The following is a 23,268-nucleotide window of genomic DNA, read 5'->3' on the forward strand; positions in this document are numbered from 1 at the left end:
TATAAGATATGATAAGACCATAATATGATAAGTTTTAATCTACAATTTGAGAGGAAGAAGGGAAACTCAGAAGTGTCCATATTACAGTTGAACAAAGGGAACTATGGTGCTATGAGGGAGGAGCTGGCCAAAGTTCAATGGAACAATACCCTAGCAGGGATGACAGTGGAACAGCAATGGCAAGTGTTTCTGGGAATAATGCGGAAGGTGCAGGATCAGTTCATTCCAAAGAGGAAGAAAGATCCTAAGGGGAGTAAGGGGAGGCCGTGGCTGACAAGGGAAGTAATGGACAGTATAAAAATAAAAGAGAAGTATAACATAGCAAAGACGAGTGGGAAGCCGGAGGACTGGGAAACTTTTAAAGAGCAACAGAAGGTAACTAAGAAGGCAAAACGCGGAGAAAAAATGAGGTACGAAGGTAAACTAGCCAAGAATATAAAGGAGGATAGTAAAAGCTTCTTTATGTATGTGAAAAGGAAAAAAATAGTTAAGACCAAAATTGGGCCCTTGAAGACAGAAGCAGGTGAATTTATTGTGAGGAACAAGGAAATGGCAGACGAGCTGAACAGGTACTTTGGATCTGTCTTCACTAGGGAAGACACAAACAATCTCCCAGATGTAATAGTGGCCAAAGGACCGAGGGTAATGGATGAACTGAAGGAAATTTATATTAGGCAGGAAATGGTGTTGGATAGACTGTTGGGTCTGAAGGCTGATAAGTCCCTGGGACCTGATGGTCTGCATCCCAGGGTACTTAAGGAGGTGGCTTTAGAAATCGTGGATGCATTGGTAATCATTTTCCAATATTCTATAGATTCAGGATCAGTTCCTGTGGATTGGAGGGTGGCTAATGTTGTCCCTCTCTTCAAGAAGGGAGGAAGAGAGAAAACAGGGAATTATAGACCAGTTGGCCTGACATCGGTGGTGAGAAAGATGCTGGAGTCAATTATAAAAGATGAAATTACGACACATCTGGATAGCAGTAACAGGATCGGTCCAAGTCAGCATGGATTTACGAAGGGGAAATCGTGCTTGACTAATCTTCTGAAATTTTTTGAGGATGTAACTGTGAAAATGGACAAGGGAGAGCCAGTGGGTGTAGTGTACCTGGAATTTCAGAAAGCCTTTGATAAAGTCCCACATAGGAGATTAGTGGGCAAAATTAGGGCACATGGTATTGGGGGCAGAGTACTGACATGGATTGATAATTGGCTGGCTGACAGAAAACAAAGAGTAGTGATTAACGGGTCCCTTTCGGAATGGCAGGCGGTGACCAGTGGGTTACCACAGGGTTCAGTGCTGGGACCGCAGCTGTTTACAATATATATTAATGATTTAGATGAGAGAATTAAAAGTAACATTAGCAAATTTGCCGACGACACAAAGCTGGGTGGCAGTGTGAAATGTGAGGAGGATGTTATGAGAATGCAGGGTGACTTGGACAGGCTGGGTGAGTGGGCAGATGCATGGCAGATGTAGTTTAATGTGGATAAATGTGAGGTTATCCACTTTGGTGGTAAGAACAGGAAGGCAGATTATTATCTAAATGGAGTCAAGTTAGGAAAAGGGGAAGTACAATGAGATCTAGGTGTTCTTGTACATCAGTCACTGAAAGCAAGCATGCAAGTACAGCAGGCAGTGAAGAAAGCTAATGGCATGCTGGCCTTCATAACAAGGGGAATTGAGTATAAGAGCAAAGAGGTTCTTCTGCAGCTGTACAGGGCCCTGGTGAGACCACACCTGGAGTACTGTGTGCAGTTTTGGTCTCCAAATTTGAGGAAGGACTTTTTTGCTATTGAGGGAGTGCAGCGTAGGTTCACAAGGTTTAATTCCCGGGATGGCGGGACTGTCATAAGGGGTAGGCCATTTAGAACGGAGTTGAGGAAAAACTTTTTCACCCAGAGAGTGGTGGATGTATGGAATGCTCTGCCCCAGAAGGCTGTGAAGGCCAAGTCTCTGGTGCTTTCAAGAAAGAGATGGATAGAGCTCTTAAAGATAGTGGAATCAAAGGTTATGGGGATAAGGCAGGAACTGGATATTGATTGTGGATGATCAGCCATGATCACAGTGAATGGCGGTGCTGGCTCAAAGGGCCGAATGGCCTATTCCTGCACCTATTGTCTATTGTCTATTTTGTTGTTGTTGTTGCCTTATGAACAATTAGATTGTTTGGCAATCCAGACACTAAATTCCATCAAATTTGTACTCATTTTGCAAGGTTTCTCTTCCTTTTTTTCCCTTACATGTGATCAGGCTCCCATTTTTTATGCATCTCTTGTCCAAGTTATTTTTCTGATTATAAACACAAGAAATTCTGCTAGTGCTGGAAATCCAGAGCAAGTTTTCCCTTAAACACTTCACCTTTCACTATTAATCTATGACTCTAGTTCGAGTCTCAGCCAACCTCAAGGGAGATAGCCTGCATATATTTACCCTTTCTATGCATCTCATAATTTTTATACCTCTTTAAGATCTCCTTTCATTTTCCTTCACTCCTGGCAATAAAGTCCTAACCTGTGCAATCTTTCCCTATACATAGAACATATAGAACATGGAAATCTACGGTACATTACAGGCCCTTTGGCCCACAATGTTGTGTCAACCATGTAACCTACTCTAGAGACTGCCTATAATTACCCTACCGCACATCCCTCTATCTTTCTAAGCTCCATGTCCTTACCTAAGACTCTCTTAAAAGACCCTATTGTATCTGCATCCAGCACTGTCACAGGCAATGCATTCCACGTATCCACCACTCTCTGTGTGAAAAACTTACCCCTGACATCCCTTCTTCCAAGCAACTTAAAACTATGCCCTCTTGTTTTAGCTATTTCAGCCCTGGGAAAAAGGTCTTCAAGTCCTGACAACTTCCTTGTAAATTTTCTCTGCACTCTTGCAAGCTTATGAATTTCATTCCAGCAACCAGAGCTGTACACCTCACCAACATCTAATAAAACTTCAACATAACATCAAACTCCTGTACTCAATGCTCAGATTTATAGTATGAAGGCCAATGTGCCAAAAGCTTTCTTTACATACATATCTACCTCTGATTTTGAGACCAGTGCCACAGGCAATTTCAAGTTGTTATGGATCTGTCTTCCCGGGTCCCTTCATTCTGAGGCACACCAGTGCCCTATCATTCACTGTGTAAGTCATATCCTGGTTTGTCCTCCCAAAGTACTACAGCTCACACTTGTCTGCATTAAATCCCATCTGCCATTTTTCAGCCCATTTTCCAGCTGGTCTAGATCACGCTCAAGCTTTGATAGCTTTCCTTATGGGTTTGACTGAGGAATAAGAAAGTGATATCCACATTAAAGAGTTTATATTACAGACGTCCCAATAGTCAGTGGATTTAGAGGAGCAAATATAGAGGTAGCAGACAATTGCATGAAAGATAAGGTTGTGATAGTAGATGATCTTGACTTTCTGCATGTTGTCTGGGATTCTCAGAATGCAAAAAGACTGGATGGGATAGAGTTTGTCAAATGTGTTCAGGAAAGTTTCCTTGTTTTGTCTTATCCATACTGCACCAACTGCTACTGCTGGGCTATAAGCATGCAGGAGCAATGTGTGGTTAAGTGTCTTGCTCAAGGACACAACATGCTGCCTCAGCTGAGGCTCGAACTTGCAACCTTCAGATCACTAGTCCAAAGCCTTAACCACTTGGCCACGCGCCAACACTTAATCAATGCAGAGGTCCCAACTAGAGAGAACATGATCTTGGAGCTTCCCGTCGAGAATGATACAGGGCAGGTGAAAGAAGTTTGTGCAGGAGAGCACTTTGGATCTTGTGATCATATTTCCATTAGTTTCAACATAATTATGGAGAAGCATAGAAGAGATTCTAAATTGGAGAAAGGCCAATTTTAGTAGTGTTAGAAGAGATCTAGCAGGTCTCTGTTTCCTAGCAAAGGATGCTTGGTAGGTGGGAGGCCTTCTAAAGTGAACTATTGAGAGTATAACCATATGTGTTTCTGTGAGAATAAAAGGCAAAACTAACAGATTTGGGGAAGCTTTGTTTTTTGAGGGATGTTGAGGCCCTGGTTAAGAAGAAGAAAGAGGCAAATAACAGGTACAGGCAGTGAAGATCAAATGAGGTGCTTAGAAACATAAAAAATAGGTGCAGGAGTAGGCCATTCGGCTCTTCGAGCCTGCACCACCATTCAGTATGATCATGGCTGATCATCCAACCCTGTACCTGCCTTCTCTCCATACCCCCTGATCCCTTTAGCCACAAGGGCCATATCTAACTCCCTCTTAAATATAGCCAATGAACTGGCCTCAACTGTTTCCTGTGGCAGAGAATTCCACAGATTCACCACTCTCTGTGTGAAGAAGTTTTTCCTAATCTCGGTCCTAAAAGGCTTCCCCTTTATCCTCAAACTGTGACCCCTCGTTCTGGACTTCCCCAACATCGGAAACAATCTTCCTGCATCCAGCCTGTCCAATCCCTTTAGGATTTTATACGTTTCAATAAGATCCCCCCTCAATCTTCTAAATTCAAACGAGTATAAGCCTAGTCGATCCAGTCTTTCATCATATGAAAGTCCTGCCATCGCAGGAATCAATCTGGTGAACCTTCTTTGTACTCCATCTATGGCAAGAATGTCTTTCCTCAGATTAGGGGACCAAAACTGCACACAATACTCCAGGTGTGATCTCACCAAGGACTTGTACAACTGCAGTAGTACCTCCCTGCTCCTGTACTCGAATCCTCTTGCTATAAATGGCAGCATACCATTCGCCTTTTTCACCGTCTGCTGTGCCTGCATGCCCACTTTCAATGACTGGTGTATAATAACACCCAGGTCTCGTTGCACCTCCCCTTTTCCTAGTTGGCCACCATTCAGATAATAATCTGTTTTCCTGTTTTTGCCACCAAAGTGGATAACTTCACACTTACCCACATTAAATTGCATCTGCCATGAATTTGCCCACTCACCTAACCTATCCAAGTCACCCTGCATCCTCTTAGCATCCTTCTCACAGCTAACACTGCCGCCCAGCTTTGTGTCATCTGCAAACTTGGAGATGCTGCATTTAATTCCCTCATCCAAGTCATTAATATATATTGTAAACAACTGGGGTCCCAGCACTGAGCCTTGCGGTACCCCACTAGTCACTGTCTGCCATTCTGAAAAGGCCCCCTTTATTCCCACTCTTTGCTTGTTGTCTGCCAACCAATTCTCTATCCACATCAATACCATACCCCCAATACCGTGTGCTTTAAGTTTGCACACTAATCTCCTGTGTGGGACCTTGTCAAAAGCCTTTTGAAAATCCAAATATACCACATCCACTGGTTCTCCCCTGTCCACTTTACTAGTTACATCCTCAAAAAATTCTATGAGGTTCGTCAGACATGATTTTCCTTTCACAAATCCATGCTGACTTTGTCCAATGATTTCACCACTTTCCAAATGTGCTGTTAGACCCTCAAATGTGCTTGAGGGTCTATAGATCTGAGATAAAAGTGTAGTGAAGTCGTGGACAGTATCCAAATTGCAGAAGAGGAGGAGCTTGCTTTCATGAGGAAAATTAGTCTTAAGATAAATCCCCAGGGTGCCCCTCGAAACTTGCAGTAAGCAAGTGCTGATGTTACAAAGGCCCTGCCAGAGATATTTAAAATATCTTTAGCCACAGGTGAGGTGTCAGAGGATTGGAGGTTAGCAAACATTGTTCCATGGCTCTAAGAGTAGATCGGGAAGTAACAGGTCAGTGAGCCTGACTTCAGTCATGGGTAAATTATTGGAACGTATTCTAAAGGACAAGATATATAATTACTTGGATAAGCAGGGCCTGATTAAGGATGGTCAACATGGCTTTGTGCATGGTAGGTCATGTCTAATCAATCTTATAGACATTTTTGAGAAGGTTACAGGAAGGATGATGAAAGAAAGGCAGTGAACATTGTCTACATGGACCTTAGCGAGATCTTTAACCAAGTTCCATATGGGAGGCTGGTCCAGTAGGTTAACTCGCTTGGCATTCTGGATGAAGCAGTGTGCTGATGGTGTACTTTGTATTCAAAAAGAACATAATCTCTGATTTTGAGACCAGTGCCACAGGCAATTTGCTGCTAAGGGGAAGGATGTAAAATAATTAACAGGGAGGACGCATGTATATGCATATATTAATTTGGATGCGATACTGTATCCTATCATGTTATCATGCTGAATTCTGTTATATTCTATATTGATTGAGGCATTCACCTATTTAAAATATACCTCACGAGGTAAGTGCAGGTGGTGATATAATCTAGTGTCAGTAGCATAGGAAGTACATGTATCTGTTATGGTGAGTATCTGTAAGGTCTGAGTAATAATTATTTGATTTAAGCAAATGATCACTATCTGATGACAAGAGGAGGAAATGTATTCATGATACGTGGGATTCTTATGGTGACAGATCACCTCTTGAATTCTGCTTTGCCCAGATATGTATTATACAGTAGTTTGTCTCGGTGAAAATCCAATTACTTTGAGTATTACAATGCAAATATAAGCTGGTTGGTGGTGTAGTGCCATCTGCATCGGACTTCAAGGTGAGTGGTCCCAGGGTTCAAATCCGGCTGGGTCCTTGCACGCTTTCCACCCCTACTGGGTTAAGCATCAAGCTAGCAACTCAGCCTCATAAAAAAACAGACAAATGTGAAAGAAACAGCAAGGTTGCCGCCCGATGTGCCATCAGGCGCAGAGAGAAACAGCGATGCAAATTTGTTTCCCCAAATTTTGGGATGTGCCATAGGTTTAAGAAATTTCACAGTTTTTAGCATATTCCAAATGAAGGTTTAGCTGTCATAAGCCCCTTGTGGACTATTAGATGCATTGGATTTATGAGAAGAAAAATATTTTTTAGATGTTTTGTTACTGGGATAAGAATGTGGCAAAGGCCTGATGCATGCTTTCACACAGCTCTCTTAATTACCTAATGCTACTCCACCATATACATTCACAATATGTGAAATGTAATGGGCCCTATTTTCAATTGTTTGCCTTGTTGTTTGCGCAGTGATTGCTCAGCTTGCAGAGATGCACTGCAGAACATTTGATAAATTTTCCTTGTGAAGATTTTTGGGATTTGTTAAAAATCTGAACACAGTTCCACCTTGATAAACCCAATTGTAGTTCAGTGATGCACTTTTGTGCAATCACTTGTCAATTATGTCATTGCAGAAAATCAAAAACAGTTTTTTATCCTGCTGAATCAGAAAACTCTGAAAAGAAAACAAATTGAAACAAAAGACAATGGCAGCCTTTCCGAACACCACTAACAGTTGGGAAGATGATTCCTCTGAGTGAGGTTATTTCTTGTGCGTTCTATATCCCAAGACACATACACACGCCTTGTCATTTGTAAAACAAAATCACATTTTTTTTAATCTTAATGTATGTTTCTTGTTTCTGCAGGGCTTGTGACAAGCTAAAATTGGGGTAAGTCATGTTCACACAGACCTGACAATTTGCAGCAGTCTATGGGATTTGAGTATCGCATCCTCACTGCGATAATCCTACAGGAATTGCCTCCAAAACTGCAGAAAATCTTTGTAGAAGCCTTTTTTTTTGTGCAACTGCAATGCACTGTATCTTTAAGAATGGGAAAAATATCATTAAGAATTATGCAAGCGCAAAACAAACACTCTGCAAATTATATTTCAGAACAGCAAAAAGTTTGAAAATAGGGCCCAAGGTACATACTGTGAAAGCTGCAAGGGACAGCAAGTACTCAAAGAGTTAATGGGGAATATATTGGAGTGGGGGGGAGGAAGTGCTTAAAATAATGTGACTTCCACTTCCCCACAATGCAATGGGTGCCACGCAATATTTGGCTTACAACAAAAATAAGTGAAAACTAGATATGATTTTTGGCCATGTTCCATCATAATAGATAGTTACTTTATTGAAACAGATGTGAAAAGCAAGATGAAAGGGGGAAGGTACTTGATGTCTGTAATATTCTTCCCCTCTTCATGTGTATCTTGCATCTGCTCGTGTCAGATCTCTGATTCTGAAACAAATAGAGTGGATTCTCTGGTTACTTTTCTGCATTAGTTTGAATCCCGTCACTGTGAGACACACATATAAAAAAATACAACCCTTTCCACCACCACCATGGGCATATCCCTTTAAGAGAATATTATCTATTTTCAGTTTTCTTTTTTTTTCCTTTCTCTAGGTCTTCGCCCACCATTTCCTGAAGAATGGGCCAGGAGCCTTTTCAGGCCTCTACCAATGTCTCTCTTTGAGTTGGCTTCTAGGAAGTGCTTGAGTGCACCACAGTTTTACTTAACCTCTGATTCTTCCTCCTGGCGGGCAAGCACCCTGTCTTACATCAGATACCCCAGCTGGCTAACAGGCCTGAACCCATGACCTAAAGCTTTGTAGTATGGCATATTAGTAAAGCAAAGGCACCAGGCTGCTCCAACAGAATGCTAATATTTGGGCAATTATTTAAAAACTGCAAATATGATGTGATGCTAATCAAAGCTTAACGTGGTGGATGATGTTGCAGAGGTATGAGTGAAGGTATGCTGCAAGCACTGATAATCCGAGGTCCAGTGTCTTTGCACTTGATCACAGTTATTTTGAGGTGCACAAAAAGGTTGAAGAAAATACAACTGACTCATATGATTGTGAAATTCCTAATGGTGTTGTGATTGTTTTCAGAATTGCTTCTTGGAATGTGCATACCAGTATGATGATGACGGTTACCAGTCCTACTGTACCATCTGCTGTGGGGGCAGGGAGGTACTCATGTGTGGAAACAATAATTGTTGCAGGTATGAGCAATTCAGTTTTACGACTGGGGACAGGAAAAGAAGAAATGCAGATTGCAAATCACTTTGTTACAAGACAGTGTTACATTTAATGGCACTGGTTAGACAACATCCTGTGTACTGTATACTGTTCTTGTTATTGAAGCACAGAATAAAATTGCTACTTAGAGAATCAATAAAGGTGGTAGGCTGTCCAAAGTAGTGACAGACGATTCAGGAGCATGTCCATACTATCCTCCTTACTATTTGAATGTCATTAGTAAATATGGATATTTTACCCAACACTAATATCCAAAATGCACTGAGAAACACCAGTGCCTAGCATCATCTTTACCGAAAACTCCATGTTTACTATGATGCTGTCTTCTGTTTGTGCTGACACCAACCTTTTTGTCCTTAAGCCTTTGATTGTGTTAACCAGTGATTGATACTTAATCAAGTGTCTTTCATTCATCAACCTTTCTGTTACATCACACCAAAAAATCAGTGTAGTCAGATGGGACTTGCCTCTAATATATGTAACTGGGTTTTCTTTACAAATAAATCTCCATGTCTATTTTTGGCCCTGATTTGTGTCTCCCAGGAGCTTCACCATCAGCAAGGTTAAACTGATAAGTTACCTGGTACGTCCTAATAACTGTGAACTAAGGTCCTGTGTGGTAGACATCTGATTGTGCAGATTTGACCCATCATCCAGAATCACTGTCGCTGAAACCGATTTGTAAGATGCGGAGGGCCAACGTTGTTCAGGCTGAGCAGCCAGGCCCAAGTATCGACCCAAGCCATGGGTGATGTTATCCTGCAGTCTCAGCAATGAAGTATTCCTGTCAGCCCTTGACACGCCAAAGCTGGAGGAGAAGCATTATGTTGTGAGAAAGCTATGAGGGAAATTAACAGTTTTTACAAGGTTATTAAACATACAAGATAAGGCAAATTATTCAAACATTCAGCAGAAGTAAACAACTAATTCTTATTTCCAGTACATCAGAAAATTGCCATTGAAATGAATTGGGTCTTAAATCTGTCACTTAATACTGGGCATTCTCTCAGGTGCATATCGCTGTACTCAATGTGAAATGAAGTAACGGGTATGTTGCAACTGATTAATTCCTAGACCTTAAAGTAGTTTGGTATGAATCTGAGACTTACTTCTATTGAATGGCTAAACACAGGGGGGTGGGTTCCCTCAGAATTGCCAGGCAAAGCAAGGGATCTTGTTGTCAATGTCCAGTTCAGCCGAGACTTGTTAAGCATTTTTCTCTTTTCATTCCACCATTGGGTACTAGACTTTGAGATGACAGGGTTCCACTCTCTGGCATTCCTTCGATTTCTCCTGAAATGTTAAACCCAGAAATATTAAATTCCCAGTCAAAATTCTTGGTGCATCTGTGTTCCCATGACATTGGAAGAAGTTAGGGAGGATTAGGAGAATATTACAAATTGTGGAGGCTGGGAGTCAGCTGATTCAGGCATCAGGTCTGAAGGAAATATTGCAGCTCCTGGCTGACGAGCAATCTTCTCATGGACTGAACGTCTGTCCAGTTCCATTCACCTGTCATGGATAACTGAACCAAATCTGGTAAAAAATCAGCCTGCAAACATGAAGGCACTCTGCCTTTCCTGTCTCATAAGAGCATATTGTTTATGTGTCACCCAGTCAGCCTTCAGTAAAATTGGATGTGTGTAGGTGTAGGGAAATGTGATAATAATCTGCTGGAAGATCACAGTGAGTCAAGCAACATTTTTTACAGAGAAAAAGAACTGTCAACATTTTGGACTGAAACCTTGCAAGGTGGCCAGTGTAAGTGATTAGTAAAATACTTTAAAGTGTCAGGGACCCAGCTTTCAATTCCTGTCACCGCTTGTAAGGAGTTTGTATGTTCTCCATGTAACTGTGTGGTTTTCCTCTGGGTGCTGTGGTTTCCTCCCAGTCCGAGGATGTAGGCTAGGGTTGAACTGGGAAAATGCTGGGCGGCATGGCTTGAAGGGCCGGAAGGGCCTATTCACACTGTATCTCAATAGATAGATAGACAGGTGGGGAAGAAGGAATTAGTGAACATAGGAGTGGAGTTGGAAGGCTGCGGCAGGTGGATGATAGTTGGAGGCAAACAAAGAGAGAGGAAAATGGAAATAAAACAACAGAGTGAGCAAGCTGGGGGGAGAGGAGAGTGCAGAGAGGTGACAGCTGCTGGAGGAAGATGAGGAGGAATACAAAAGATTATCAGAACTGGATTCAGTTAAGTAAAGCAGATGAGAATAGTAGCCATTAGGGGATGGGAGAATGGCAGATTGAACCATGTGAGCAAAACTCATCAATTTTATCACCTTCACCACCAACTTCCATTGCAAATTCATATGGACCACCTCTGATGCCTAACTCCCTTTTATAAATCCCTCTGTCTCCATCTCAGGAGACAAATATTTGGATAAACCCGCCGACTCCCACTGCTATTTAGAGTACACCCTTTCCACCCTATCTCCTGTAAGGAAGACATTCCTTTCTCCAATTTCTCCAAGATGAGGCTTTCCGTTACAGGACATTGGAAATATCCTCCTTTTTCAGTAAGTGTGCTGTGGCTAATAGAGCTGAATATTGCATTTCCTCCTTTTCTTGTACTTCTGCTCTTACCCGCCTCACTGCCCCCCCACCCCAGCCAGAACAGAAGCAGAATTCCCCTAGTCCTCACCTTTCTCACTATGAACCTCTGTCTCTAGTTTATCATCGTTCATTATTTCTGCCAGCTACAATGAGATCCCACCATCATCCACGTCTGCTCTTCCCCCCACCCTTTCTACTTTCCGCAGGGATCTTAATGTTTCTTCCAATAATGTAGTGGTTACTTGGAAAACAGCCCAAAAGCGCTGAGAGACTGAGAGAATTGACCCTATGTAACACGCTTCCAAATAACTGAGTTCCAAGTTGAAAAAAGTACTTTAGTACAACACCAGCAAAGACAAGCAATCTTATATAGCCATATCAGAATTAGTAAAGTAGGTGAAATGATCAATCAATTAAAAATATCCAGCCCCTGCTCAGTCTCTATCTCTAACTAAATGCACGGCACAAAGTGTGAATACGTAACTGTACTTACTGGCTTCCATCACACCCTAACCCACGTGACACCTTGTGGTAACCCATAATAAAACATGCAACACAAAATGCAATACAGACAGGCAGAACATAGATACATGGTTGTGACATCCCAGCCCCTAATAATTGCACTATAATAATCACAGCAACATACTACAAAAATAGGAGACATGATATCGTCAAGGATCAACAACTTAATATTTATGCAGATATCCTCTTTCATCTTTCTTCTTCAAGTCAAGTCATGTAACAGTCATCTAGGCCAGAGGTTTCCGGCACTTAGCCCAGTACAGGGGGATCTTTACCACAACTCTGTCAAGTCAGGAAGTCAGGTCAAAGTCATGAAATCAGACAACCAAAGTGAGTGAAGCTTCTAGAGTTGTAGTTCCTCAAACCTCTGCCTCCTGTAGAAGACAGATGTTTGTTTTAGGCCTGTCCAGACAGCTGGTCTTGGTCTTGATGCACACCTGTCGCACAAATCCTCTTCTGTTTAGAAAGGCTTGAATGACTCTTCCCGTGATCCATAAATTGTGAGGCACTGTGCCATCAACTAAAGCACAATGTCTCCTGGGAGGAAATTGCACTTTATACCTGACCATTTCTGACATTCCTGTAACTCTAGCAAGTACTGCTTGACCTACCATTTCTGAAACAAATTCAACATTTATTGGATCTGCTTCCATCTCTGATGAGCATAATTGTCTTCCTCTTGGAACTCTCCTGATGGTAAGGATGGTGAGGGCTTCAGAAGCAACAGGTGGTTGGATGTTAGTTCTTCTAAATCATTAGGAACAGAGGATGCCTTAGTAATTGGATGACCATTGATAATAGCCTCTACTTTGCAAAGGACTATGAGGAAACCGTCTTCATCAAGATTCTGTACCTTCATGGTGGAATTGAGGACCTTTCGCACAGATCTGATCAATCTCTCCTGTGTTCCCCTATGATGTGAGCCAGCAGGGGCATTAAAAATCTATTTAATTCCTTCTGAAGAAGGACATCACTGATCTGTGAATGGTTCCACTTCTCAAAAACTTCTCTTGATTCACACTCAGCTCCAACTAAGTTTGTCACATTATCAGAGTGCAGTTCATGAACCTGTCCTCGCCTTGCTATAAAGCAGCGAAGTATGTTAACAAAGGAATCTGTGTCCAAAGAAGATGCCGTTTAAATGTGAACAGCTCATATAGCTAGCCAGGTAAATATGACTCCATACCTCTCCTTCTGCTCTTCATTTCAAAAGGTCCAAATGTGTATACAGAAGTTCATCTGGAGAGAGCCTGTCTAGAGGTAGATCTGCCAGGGGCTGGCATCCTGAAGCTATGTGCAACTCTCGACAAAGAACACACTTAGAAGTCATTCTTCCTAGTACTAGCACCGGGAATCTAGTATTTTTGGTGCAACATAGACAACGTGTGGTTATAGCCACAAAGTCCTACCGCATGATGCAAATGCCTCAGAATGATGTCTGAGATTTGGAGATCCTTTGCCAATGTAACAGGATGTTTGACTCTTCAGGCATGGCTGCCCCACTAAGCTGTTCTCCAACTCTCAAGACACCATCTTTAAGTACTTTAAGATTCAGCTTAAAAATATCACTGTTCCTTTTCACACTTTCTCCCCTTTGCAAACCTGAGAATTCATCTGGAAATCTCTTTCTGTGGCAAAACCCAATGATCTCCATTTCGGCCTTTCTAATCTCCTTCACTGAGAAGCAACCTTGGTTGATCTGACCTTTGGTCTTCTCAATCTCTCTCTCCAATGAACACACTCACTTTTCTTCATTTAAGTCAGACTGAGGAAGAGTGATGGTCAATTGCTTCCTCTTCTGACTAAGAAACAAGAGTAGGTTCTTAAATCCAGGGCACTGTCTTCTTCAAATGGGTGCAAGACAAGAAGTGATGGATTGTACATGTAACCACATCTACCTCCTCTTCAGTCTGCATGACATGCATTGTAGCACTCCGCTTGACTTCTGGATCACTGAGCAAGAGTTCTCCAGAAAAATCAGGATGCACAGGCTATTTCCTTTCAGGCTGAAGAAGATAATGAGGGGCTGATATCCACATTTCATTCTTCAGGAATGCTTTCACCTTCAACCTTCTAGAGGCTGCATCTGCCAGGTTACTTGAAGTGTTTACATATCTCCATTGAGATGCCTGTGTGACCTTAAGAATTTCTGAAACGCTGTTTGCAACAAAGGTCCGGAACCTGGAAGTTTCAGTCTTGATATACTTCGATACTACCAGTCCAAAAGCTGAGTCATTAAGCTGTATGTGCAATTCCTTATTCCACAGTGTGTCCATATGGCTTGCCATTGTAGCAGCAGTGAGCTCCATACTACTTCAATGGAGTTATCCTAGATTTTCTCATGATAAAAAAACTGTGCACCTGAGATCACGCATTGTGCAAAAGCAGGTAGGTCACTGCTCCATAGCCATCTTTGCTTGCATCTGTAAAGTGGTGTAACTGTGCAGCAGTAACTTCTCCAAAATCCAGGGGCTTCAAACACCTAACAAACCTGAAGTCTTCCAATTGACAGAGTTCTTCCAGCTCGTCCACTCACGTTGGCATAGTGTCATCCCAGCCAAGTTCTTTCTTGCAAGGTTTCTTAAGGATCATAGACCACTCACCAGAAGGGGAAATCTATCTGGGATCATGATCTTAAACTTAAAAGTATCAGACAGAATGCACTATTGCATACCCATTGCTCTCTCCACCAAAGGTATATCTTGATCCAAATCCAAATTCTTCATCTCTTTCATTCTTTGTTCCTTTGGTATCACAGCTCGCACACAATGTCTGTTGCTTATCCACTTTGTGAATCGAAAGCAAACTATAACACAAAGAGATATAAGGTCATGAGACAGAGGTACTGTTTCTTCTTTGGGGGACACTGACACAGGGCAGTCATTGACTAGAAGCAATACAAAACCTTATCCATCTTTCAGCTGAACTGTTCTTTATTGTCTTTTGCACATTCCCTAAGGGCAAAGTTGGCACAGTTCGGCGATGAAGCTTCTCCAAGGAGATGTACCACCATTCTAAAGTCCACCAAGTGTGGGCTGAGACCGCCATCAAGCCACCACTGAAACCTCAGCAGATCTTCAGCTTCTGCTGGTACTTTAACCTTATGAAATATTGATTCACATCTGCCATGATCACCACTGATACTTTTCTAAATCTGGTTATGAATCCAATCAGTGAGCTAGTATGATCTGGCCCCTGTAACAGCTGATTTAGTGATGTTCCCTGAAAAGTCACTCCACAGTCAAACACAATTCAGAGTTTCCCTTTTCTGCGGTGAACACCATGATGTAGAGTATACCAGACTTTTCCATCGCTGTGTATCAGATCCTCTGCTGGCACTCTTTTGGCATAACCTTTGGAGATTACATCCTTCATGAAAGCTGTTTAATGGTATGAAATGACAAATCCTCCTTAATCCTTCTTCGTAGATTTGGAGCACTTTGTCCTGCAACCTTCTTGTTATTTGGCATGTCAACCTCCTCCTTTCATAAAGGAAAAACGTATCTGCTAGTGGCCATCCACCAGTCCTGCAGAACTTTTAACCAGCTCCATGAACTTGTAGTCTTCTTTAGACAAACCAGGTCATTCATCCTGACTGCATTCAGGGAAGTTTGCTGTGAACCGCCACTGCCAAAGCCTATCCAAGTTCAAAGCTGAAATCCTGTTAACTGTCAGCTCTGGCTATGCACAGTCTCTTCTATTATCATTGTTTTCTTTTAATGGTCCATTTACAGTACAACCCAACATTGATCTAATTACCTAAGTCCCATTACTGACATTGCAAGTCACTGGCAACGGCTCCAATACTAGACGCACATTCATCCCTGTCAGCAGCTCAATTTCCAACCAGTTTCTGGTAAATGGATTTATTTCAGGTGAGATCATCGCTGGGGACCCCTCTGTCATGGGATGTTCCCTCTGTAGGCAGGCATACATTCCCTGTGTATAGATGTTAGGTTGTTCACACTAGTTTTCACCAACTAAGTCAGCCACTTCCAATACTTAGACAATGTAGCTACTCACAACCTTCTCTTGACCCATGGTGTGTAAGAGAATGTGTATCCTTTTTCCTGTTCAGTTGAGCTTGTTCATGAGGCCCACTGTGCAGAGCACTGTTGTACTTCCTTGATCTAGGAAAGCATAAGTAACCACTGTCTTGGTACCCTTCTTAGACTTCACTTGTGCTTTTCAATCATGATCACCAGCCCCTATAAGACCATTGGCTACCAAGGCACTACTCACTGTTGTGTCTGAGTCGTTCTTGGCTTGTTTTGATTCTGCACCCATTTCATCAGAGTGAATATGAAGTATCTGGAATGTTTAAAACTGCATACCTTGCATGAAAGACACTTCCTGCAAACCTTGCTTATGTGTCCTGTACACATACAGCCAAAGCAGACACTGTTTTCCTTTAGGAAGGCAATCTTCTCACTACAAGCCCTTTTCTCCTTCTTAGAGTACAAATCCAATGTGTGTCCCTCGCAAAATAGACATACCCCTTTGGCTGATGAGGCCATTTCCTTTCCATTAGTTCCAGGTTTCGTTTTGGCTTTACTTCTCACTGTAGTGGCAAAACTGCTTCCTTTAGCCTTAGAATGAAGTTGTGTCTTAGTTTTGCTCACACCTTTGCTTACTGCCAGTGATGGAGCATCCTGATAATTCTCAACTGCTGGGTTAGAGCAACCTTTACTTGCCTTTCAATAAAATCAACAATGTCGGTGAAAGTAGTCTTAAGGTTGTGCCTTTCTTGCAGTTCACAGACCACCATTCTCCATATATCCCTAAGCATGACGGACAATTTCTCTATGGCAATCAATGTATTGGCAGACATCACACTCAAAATGCTGGAAGAACTCAGCAGGCCAGGCAGCATCAAGAAAAAAGATTACATTCGACATTTCGGCCCAAAATGTTGACCGTACTCTTTTCCTAGATGCTGCCTGGTCTGCTAAGTTCCTTCAGCATTTTGTGTGTGTTGCTTGGATTTACAGCATCTGCAGATTTTCTCTTGTTTGATATTCGCAGGCATGTCCAGCTCGCGCATGTACTGCACTTCTGCTGTGGCATTGCAACAGCCTCTAAGAAAAAGACTATAATCTTGAAGCATTTTCACCTCTTCAGATTTGATAGGTACCCAAGAAAGAACCTTTTGCATGTAGGCAGATGCAATTTTCTGTTCATTGCCAAAATATTCCTGTAGTAAAGCCTGAAGCCATGACATATCCTCTCTTAGGGTCAACATGCTAGCAACTTCTGACAAGTTTTCTAGAGCGACCCCTATTGTACTGTTCAAGGAGATAGAGACAATCACTCTGGCTGTCAGTCTTGCTTTTAACACTACTTTCAAAGGTCTTCATAAATGCATGATACTGTAATGGATCACCATCAAATACTTAAATCTCTCTTTTCGGAAAAGATAAACTGCGTTGTTGTTGTGGCAATAAGGTTGTTACTTAATTTTGCTTCCTCAAGATATCAATAACACTATTTTGATTTGTATCATCTCAAACAAGATTGTTTCCATGCTGCAAGTGAATGTTCTCATGAGCACTTTGATATGTTGGATATGACATCGGCTCAGAGTGCCTCTTTGGTGCAGGCTGAGAGTAAACACCCTGAACTACTTCCTGGGGATCTTGTTCATGTTGCCCAGACACTTGAGGAACAAATAAATCAGCATTGACATTGGGCGTTTTTGCTTATCTTTGGGTGTTTTCAGTATAAGGATTCACATCATATGACTTGGAGCACTTTTAGCATTTGCCTCAGTTGAAGCCCTTAGCACTCTAACTTTAACCAATTATGCACCATAATTTTTCCTGCAACTTAAGCTGCTCCTTCCTTTTCCATAGCTGTTCCTCTTGCTCTTCCAGCATGCAGAGGAGTTAGTTGATACAAAAGGTTTTCTTCCAGCAGCAAAGCTTCGAGAGCTTCCATTTGACACACTGTTGCTTAGTTTCAAATCAACTTGCAGGTCACTTGCTGTATGTGTAATCAAAACATGAATTTGAGAAAAAAACATCTGTTGGAAGGTGAGAAACTCATTCACTTACTGCAGCAACATTACCTTCAATGTAATATGTTTGGGTGAACCATTGTTTCACATCCTCTGTGAATGCACTGCTACAGCTATCAATGCTTGAGAAACATTCATTCTGTTTTTCCTGTTTGTCCTTGGAAAGCAAAGAGATCAGTATTTGATGTTGCTTAGCGACAGCCTTGTAGGGATTTGTCAAATTCTCAAGATGAGATTGCACTTGTAGGGCATTTCACTTATTGTTCAAAGGTCCTTATTTGATGGTATTAAACCTTTAATTTTGTTCACATTTGTTTTACATTCCTTTTGAAGACTTTCAATTCTACTCAGCAAAGCTTTGGCAGTGAGTTTAATTTCTCCTTTGCCAGCCCTGAATTTGGGGCTGCTGATGTCAGTCCCATGCTTTAATTCACTCATGTTACTTTCTCCTTATTGCACAACTCACAACTAACTCTTTGTGTGCCCAAAGCACATTTGCAAAACGTTCAGTATTCCATTCAATAAATGTAGGCAACAAACGAATTGTTCATGTATCCAGAGCACTCAAACCAGACCAAGCAAACAGTATTCAATGTCAGCAACTGGGGCAATAGGGATATGGGGAGAAGGCAGGAGATTGGAGTTAAGAGGGAACATGGATCAGCCATGATGAAATGACACAGCAGACTCGATGGGCCAAATGGCCTAATTCTGCTTCTATATCGTATGGTCTAATATTTCAACACTGTTCAAACTACGCAGCATAAATCAACAAAAGGTCACAGATAATCTTACCACAAGTTGCTCCTGTTGCTGATGTATTGTTCTCAGTGTTACAATTGCAATTTCACCAACATGTCCAAGGCAATCCTTTGCCATAAACTGGTGTTCATTTACTATAACTCTTTTTTGTTGACAAAAATGTAGTGGTTACTTGAAAACAAATGAAAACCAGGAAGAGACTGAGTGAGGGAATTGACACTATGTGACACACTGTCAAATAACTGGGTGCCAAGTTGAAAAAAAGTACGTTCAATTTTTTATGACAAAAGCAGCAAAGATGAGTGATCTTATATAGTGATATCAGAATTGCAAAGTAAATTAAATAAGCAATCACCGAAAAATTTCCAAACCCCTGCCCAGTCTCTACTTCTAACTAAATTAACAGCAACCAAGTGTGATCTGGTATGGTGGGGGGGGGGGGGCTACTGCACAGGACCGAAAGAAGCTGCAGAAGTTGAAATTCTAGTTAGCTCCATCTTGGGCACTAGCCTACAAAGTACCCAGGACATCTTCAAGGAGCGGTGTCTCAGAAAGGCAGCGTCCATTATTAAGGACCTCCAGCACCCAGGGCATGCCCTTTTCTCACTGTTACCATCAGGCAGGAGATACAAAAACCTGAAGGCACACACTCAGCAATTCAGGAACAACTACTTCCCCTCCGCCATCCGATTCCTAAATGGACATTAAAGCTTTGGACGCTACCTCACTTTTTTTAATATACAGTACTTCTGTTTTGGCAGATTTTTTAATCTATTCACTATACATAATTGATTTACTTGTTTATTTATTATTATGTTTTATTTTATTTATTATTATTACTATTTTTTCTCTCTCTGCTATATTATGTATTGCATTGAACTGCTGCTGCTAAGTTAACAAATTTCACATCACATGCTGGTGATAATAAACCTGATTCTGATTCTGAATACATAACTATACTCATTTACTTCTACCACACCCCAACCCACGTGACAAATTACCATAACCCCTAATAAAGCACGCAACACAAAATAAAATACAGACAGACAAAAAATGGAATTATGGCTCCTGCAGGTAATAAAACAAAGATTTTGTTTAAACAATTCATGTTTCAATTTTTTTTTAATGATGTCTAATATGTCATTTGGGAACAACTGTAGTGCCTATATAATTCACCAGCGGTGTATGAACTCCAATTTCCAGCCTTGCCCCATTATGGTACTGCAATTTTGATTGAACAGTATTGAGAACTCTCTTTTATTAAAGAAACCAAGACTGGAAGGAAAGATATTATCATAGAGTCATTGATTGATGGACTAATACAGCACTAGAAGGAAATGAGAGCAGCAAATAAAAATGGAATCTGTCATGGAAGAAATTTCAACCCAGAGGCTTCTAATGGTAGTTTAATTTCTCTGTTAAAAAGTATCAGAGAAATTTGCATTATTTGTGGGATTACAGCACTCAGTACTATGAAGACTATCATTCATTAATTTCTGTCCACAATATTTGCAAAGAGGACATTATTTTTCAAGAGTCAAATCTAATATCTTGACATTTAGAATTGCCACATCTGCAATTTATTATTTAAGTTGTTTTGAGCTTGTTCTTAAACAACTCAAATTTATTGGAAGGTTTAGCTGAGTCATTGGACTGGAAGTTTCTTCACCCACCGGAGTGGTGGCCGCCAACAATCTGATCCCTTCTTGTGGTGATGATGCCTGTTTTCTGTTGCATGTAGATGTTTCTGTGTGGAATGTGTGGACCTACTGGTTGGACCAGGTGCTGCACAGGCAGCAATTAAAGAAGATCCCTGGAACTGTTACATGTGCAATCACAAAGAAATATTTGGACTGCTAAGACGGAGAGAGGATTGGCCAATTCGGCTCCAACAGTTTTTCGCTAATAACCATGACCAGGAATTTGTAAGTATTTGTTTATATGCTGTCTTGAGACTCTACCAAAATGTTGTACAACTGGGTTGTTTGAGATGTTCGAAGTATGGGATGGTGTATAAAGAAAGAAATGATTTCTCATTGGGGGGATCTAGGGGAGAGTTAGGAAACGTTTTCACCCAAAATTTGGGTGAAGAAGTCTGGATCTGAAATTCCCTCCACCAAAGGAATTTCTTTAATTGCCAATGTAAAAACTGAGACAGCTTGTTTTTGATTGTTAAGTTGAGGTATTAATGATACAAGAACCAAACTGTATAATTATTACAAAGCCAAGAAAGAAGGAAGAAGCTATTTTAGTGAATTTTGATGATAAGTCCGTCAAAGTTGAATAAATTGTAATTTATGCAAGTTGTAAAATATAATTATTTTAAAGCGTTCGGCACGGACTAGAAGGGCTGAGATGGCCTGTTTCCGTGCTGTAATTGTTATATGGTTATATCGTTATTAATTTTGTAGCATTCTTTATAACCTTCCTTTTGTGATTTGCTCCTTTCAAGTAGCAAAGGGTAATAGGGCAGAGTGAACATGTTATCATTAATGTGATACCAAAAGTGTGAAAATAACTATTTACCACACTTGAATTATGTAAAGGAACAGAAGTAAAGATAGATGGGGTTTAGTGAAACAGATAAAAACAGAAAAAAATATTAAAAATCAAGACTTACATCAGTGAATAGGAAATCTCATATCCTCAGATTTAAATTATTGCTGATTTCAAAACATTATTTGTATGTTTCTTTCCTTCGCATTTCTCTCCCTCTAAGTATTTATTCCCTTTTATTTTCTTTCTGCATTTGTCTGTCTATTAAGTATTGCAGCTGACAGTTCATGGTTCATTCTTTGCTGGCCTTTATCATTTCTTCAGTCTGATTGATTAAGAGGATTTGAAGGAGCTTTTTTTTATTCACACAAGTCCAAGATGCTTTGTAATCGACATTCATTTATCTGGATAATTAGCAAATGGAGAACTTTCATTGCATAAGCTTATATTGCAAATCTAACGAATGACTTGTATTGATTGTTAGCCCCTCTGATAAAAAATCAAGCTATTAAGTTTTAGAAGCATATCATCAGATTATTATTTTGTGTCAAAACTATTATCAGGATGCTTGATGTGCAAGGCCTTTTTTTCATTTGAAATGTTTCAATTTAAGATATAATTTAGGTTATTCAAATGCTGAAAGGAATAGCTTGTACTCAGATGAAATGGCCTTTTAAGTTGCTTGTGAGAGGTCTTGAAGTCAATAAGTGGAAAGGCAGGTTATATGCCATGGTATTCATTTTCACAGAAATAAATCAGGAACCTTATGTGGATTTCCAGAAAGTGCATCAGGGTTTGATTTCTTTAGATCCGAAACATTTCTCCAAAGCTGAAAATAACCTGATTTACTTTCACATGCTGCAATTTCCTGAAGTTAATTAATTGCTTTTGCAGAGTGAAGAAGAAATATTTAGTATCCTTTTTCGTCAAGGTATTTTCCTCTCACATCTGGTGAATGTGGGTGGGTTTCTCCTTTATTGTCTCTCGTTATCTTTAAACCCACCCGTAATCCGGTGATCATGGGTGGGTTTAAGGGTGACAAGAGACAATAAAGCCTTCTCCCAACCATGTACCGGAATGTGACAAGCTGAAATTTCTGGTTTTATCTGTTCCTATCTAATTTTCCTGATTTATATCAAAAGCAATTAAATAGTATATCACAAATATCAGATAAAATCCACTGTTCATGACATGATTCATGTGATGGATATCATTGATTCTCTGGTATGTACAGAGGATTCCAGTTAATAGGGACACATCAGGACCAGTACATTTTGACCCATTTAGCCGAAGTTTCATGGGAATTGAAAAATACCTAATAGTTACTGATGAAGAAATTAATCCAGTGTACACTGCTGCATTCTTTTGATTGACTGTAAATGAGCAAAATCAGTGCAGACACTTAATGCAGATAATGGACTGCCTTCATATAATGGTTTTGTCAATTGCATCCTCCAAATCATTTTTATTGTAACGTTCAAAATGATTGTCGATACCTTCAAATTCTTTAAAGTGCCTAACTTGTTGAAGTCAAGAAATCATTTCATTGCTGGCATTTCCTAGTCTGAATGCTTGAAACTACGATCACCAAAACAGTTCTGAATTGCCTTACCGTTTAGTTCTCACTATTAGTGAAAAAAGTGCTGCTTTTTGAGCAGAAACACATGCTAAATGACGCTATTTTAAAAACTTTGTTTTAAGCATGGTGCAATGTCTTAACAGCCACATGCGACTGACACTAGTTAGAAACTGTTCAGCAATGATCTCCTGTCCCAATTAAGCAGCATAGTGTTCCAAATAAAGGAAGGGAATGCCAGCTATTTACTCAATTAGTTTTTGCTCTTTAAGAGTTGTCCTGATTAGCTGATGGCCCAATAACCGGAATCCACTGTATATGGCACCTAATTGTTATCGAGGTGCATTGTACACCATACCTATCTCTATACTTATTTGCACACAAATATAATAAACAATGCCGATTATTTGTATTACACAGGGAAATTAACACATCCAAGGGAAATCCATTCATGTAATCTGGTGGGTTAGTGGATTTTTTCTGAAGCACTTGCAGAGTTCTACAAATCTATAAAT

At 40.7% G+C, this 23,268-nt stretch overlaps 1 protein-coding gene across 14 annotated transcripts in view; it reads left to right on the forward strand.

Annotated features, from left to right (window-relative positions):
* Nucleotides 1-23,268, forward strand: part of dnmt3ab (DNA (cytosine-5-)-methyltransferase 3 alpha b) — a 523,149-nt gene that overhangs the window by 423,435 nt on the left and 76,446 nt on the right. For all 14 annotated transcript variants that reach the window (XM_063036199.1, XM_063036207.1, XM_063036267.1 and 11 more), the window contains 2 exons: nt 8,673-8,785; nt 20,423-20,606. In XM_063036199.1, coding sequence (XP_062892269.1) covers nt 8,673-8,785; nt 20,423-20,606 — 297 coding nt within the window. The remainder of the gene's footprint in view (nt 1-8,672; nt 8,786-20,422; nt 20,607-23,268) is intronic.

Source organism: Mobula hypostoma, chromosome 2 (assembly GCF_963921235.1).
Source record: "Mobula hypostoma chromosome 2, sMobHyp1.1, whole genome shotgun sequence".
Classification (NCBI taxonomy): Eukaryota; Metazoa; Chordata; class Chondrichthyes; order Myliobatiformes; family Myliobatidae; genus Mobula; species Mobula hypostoma.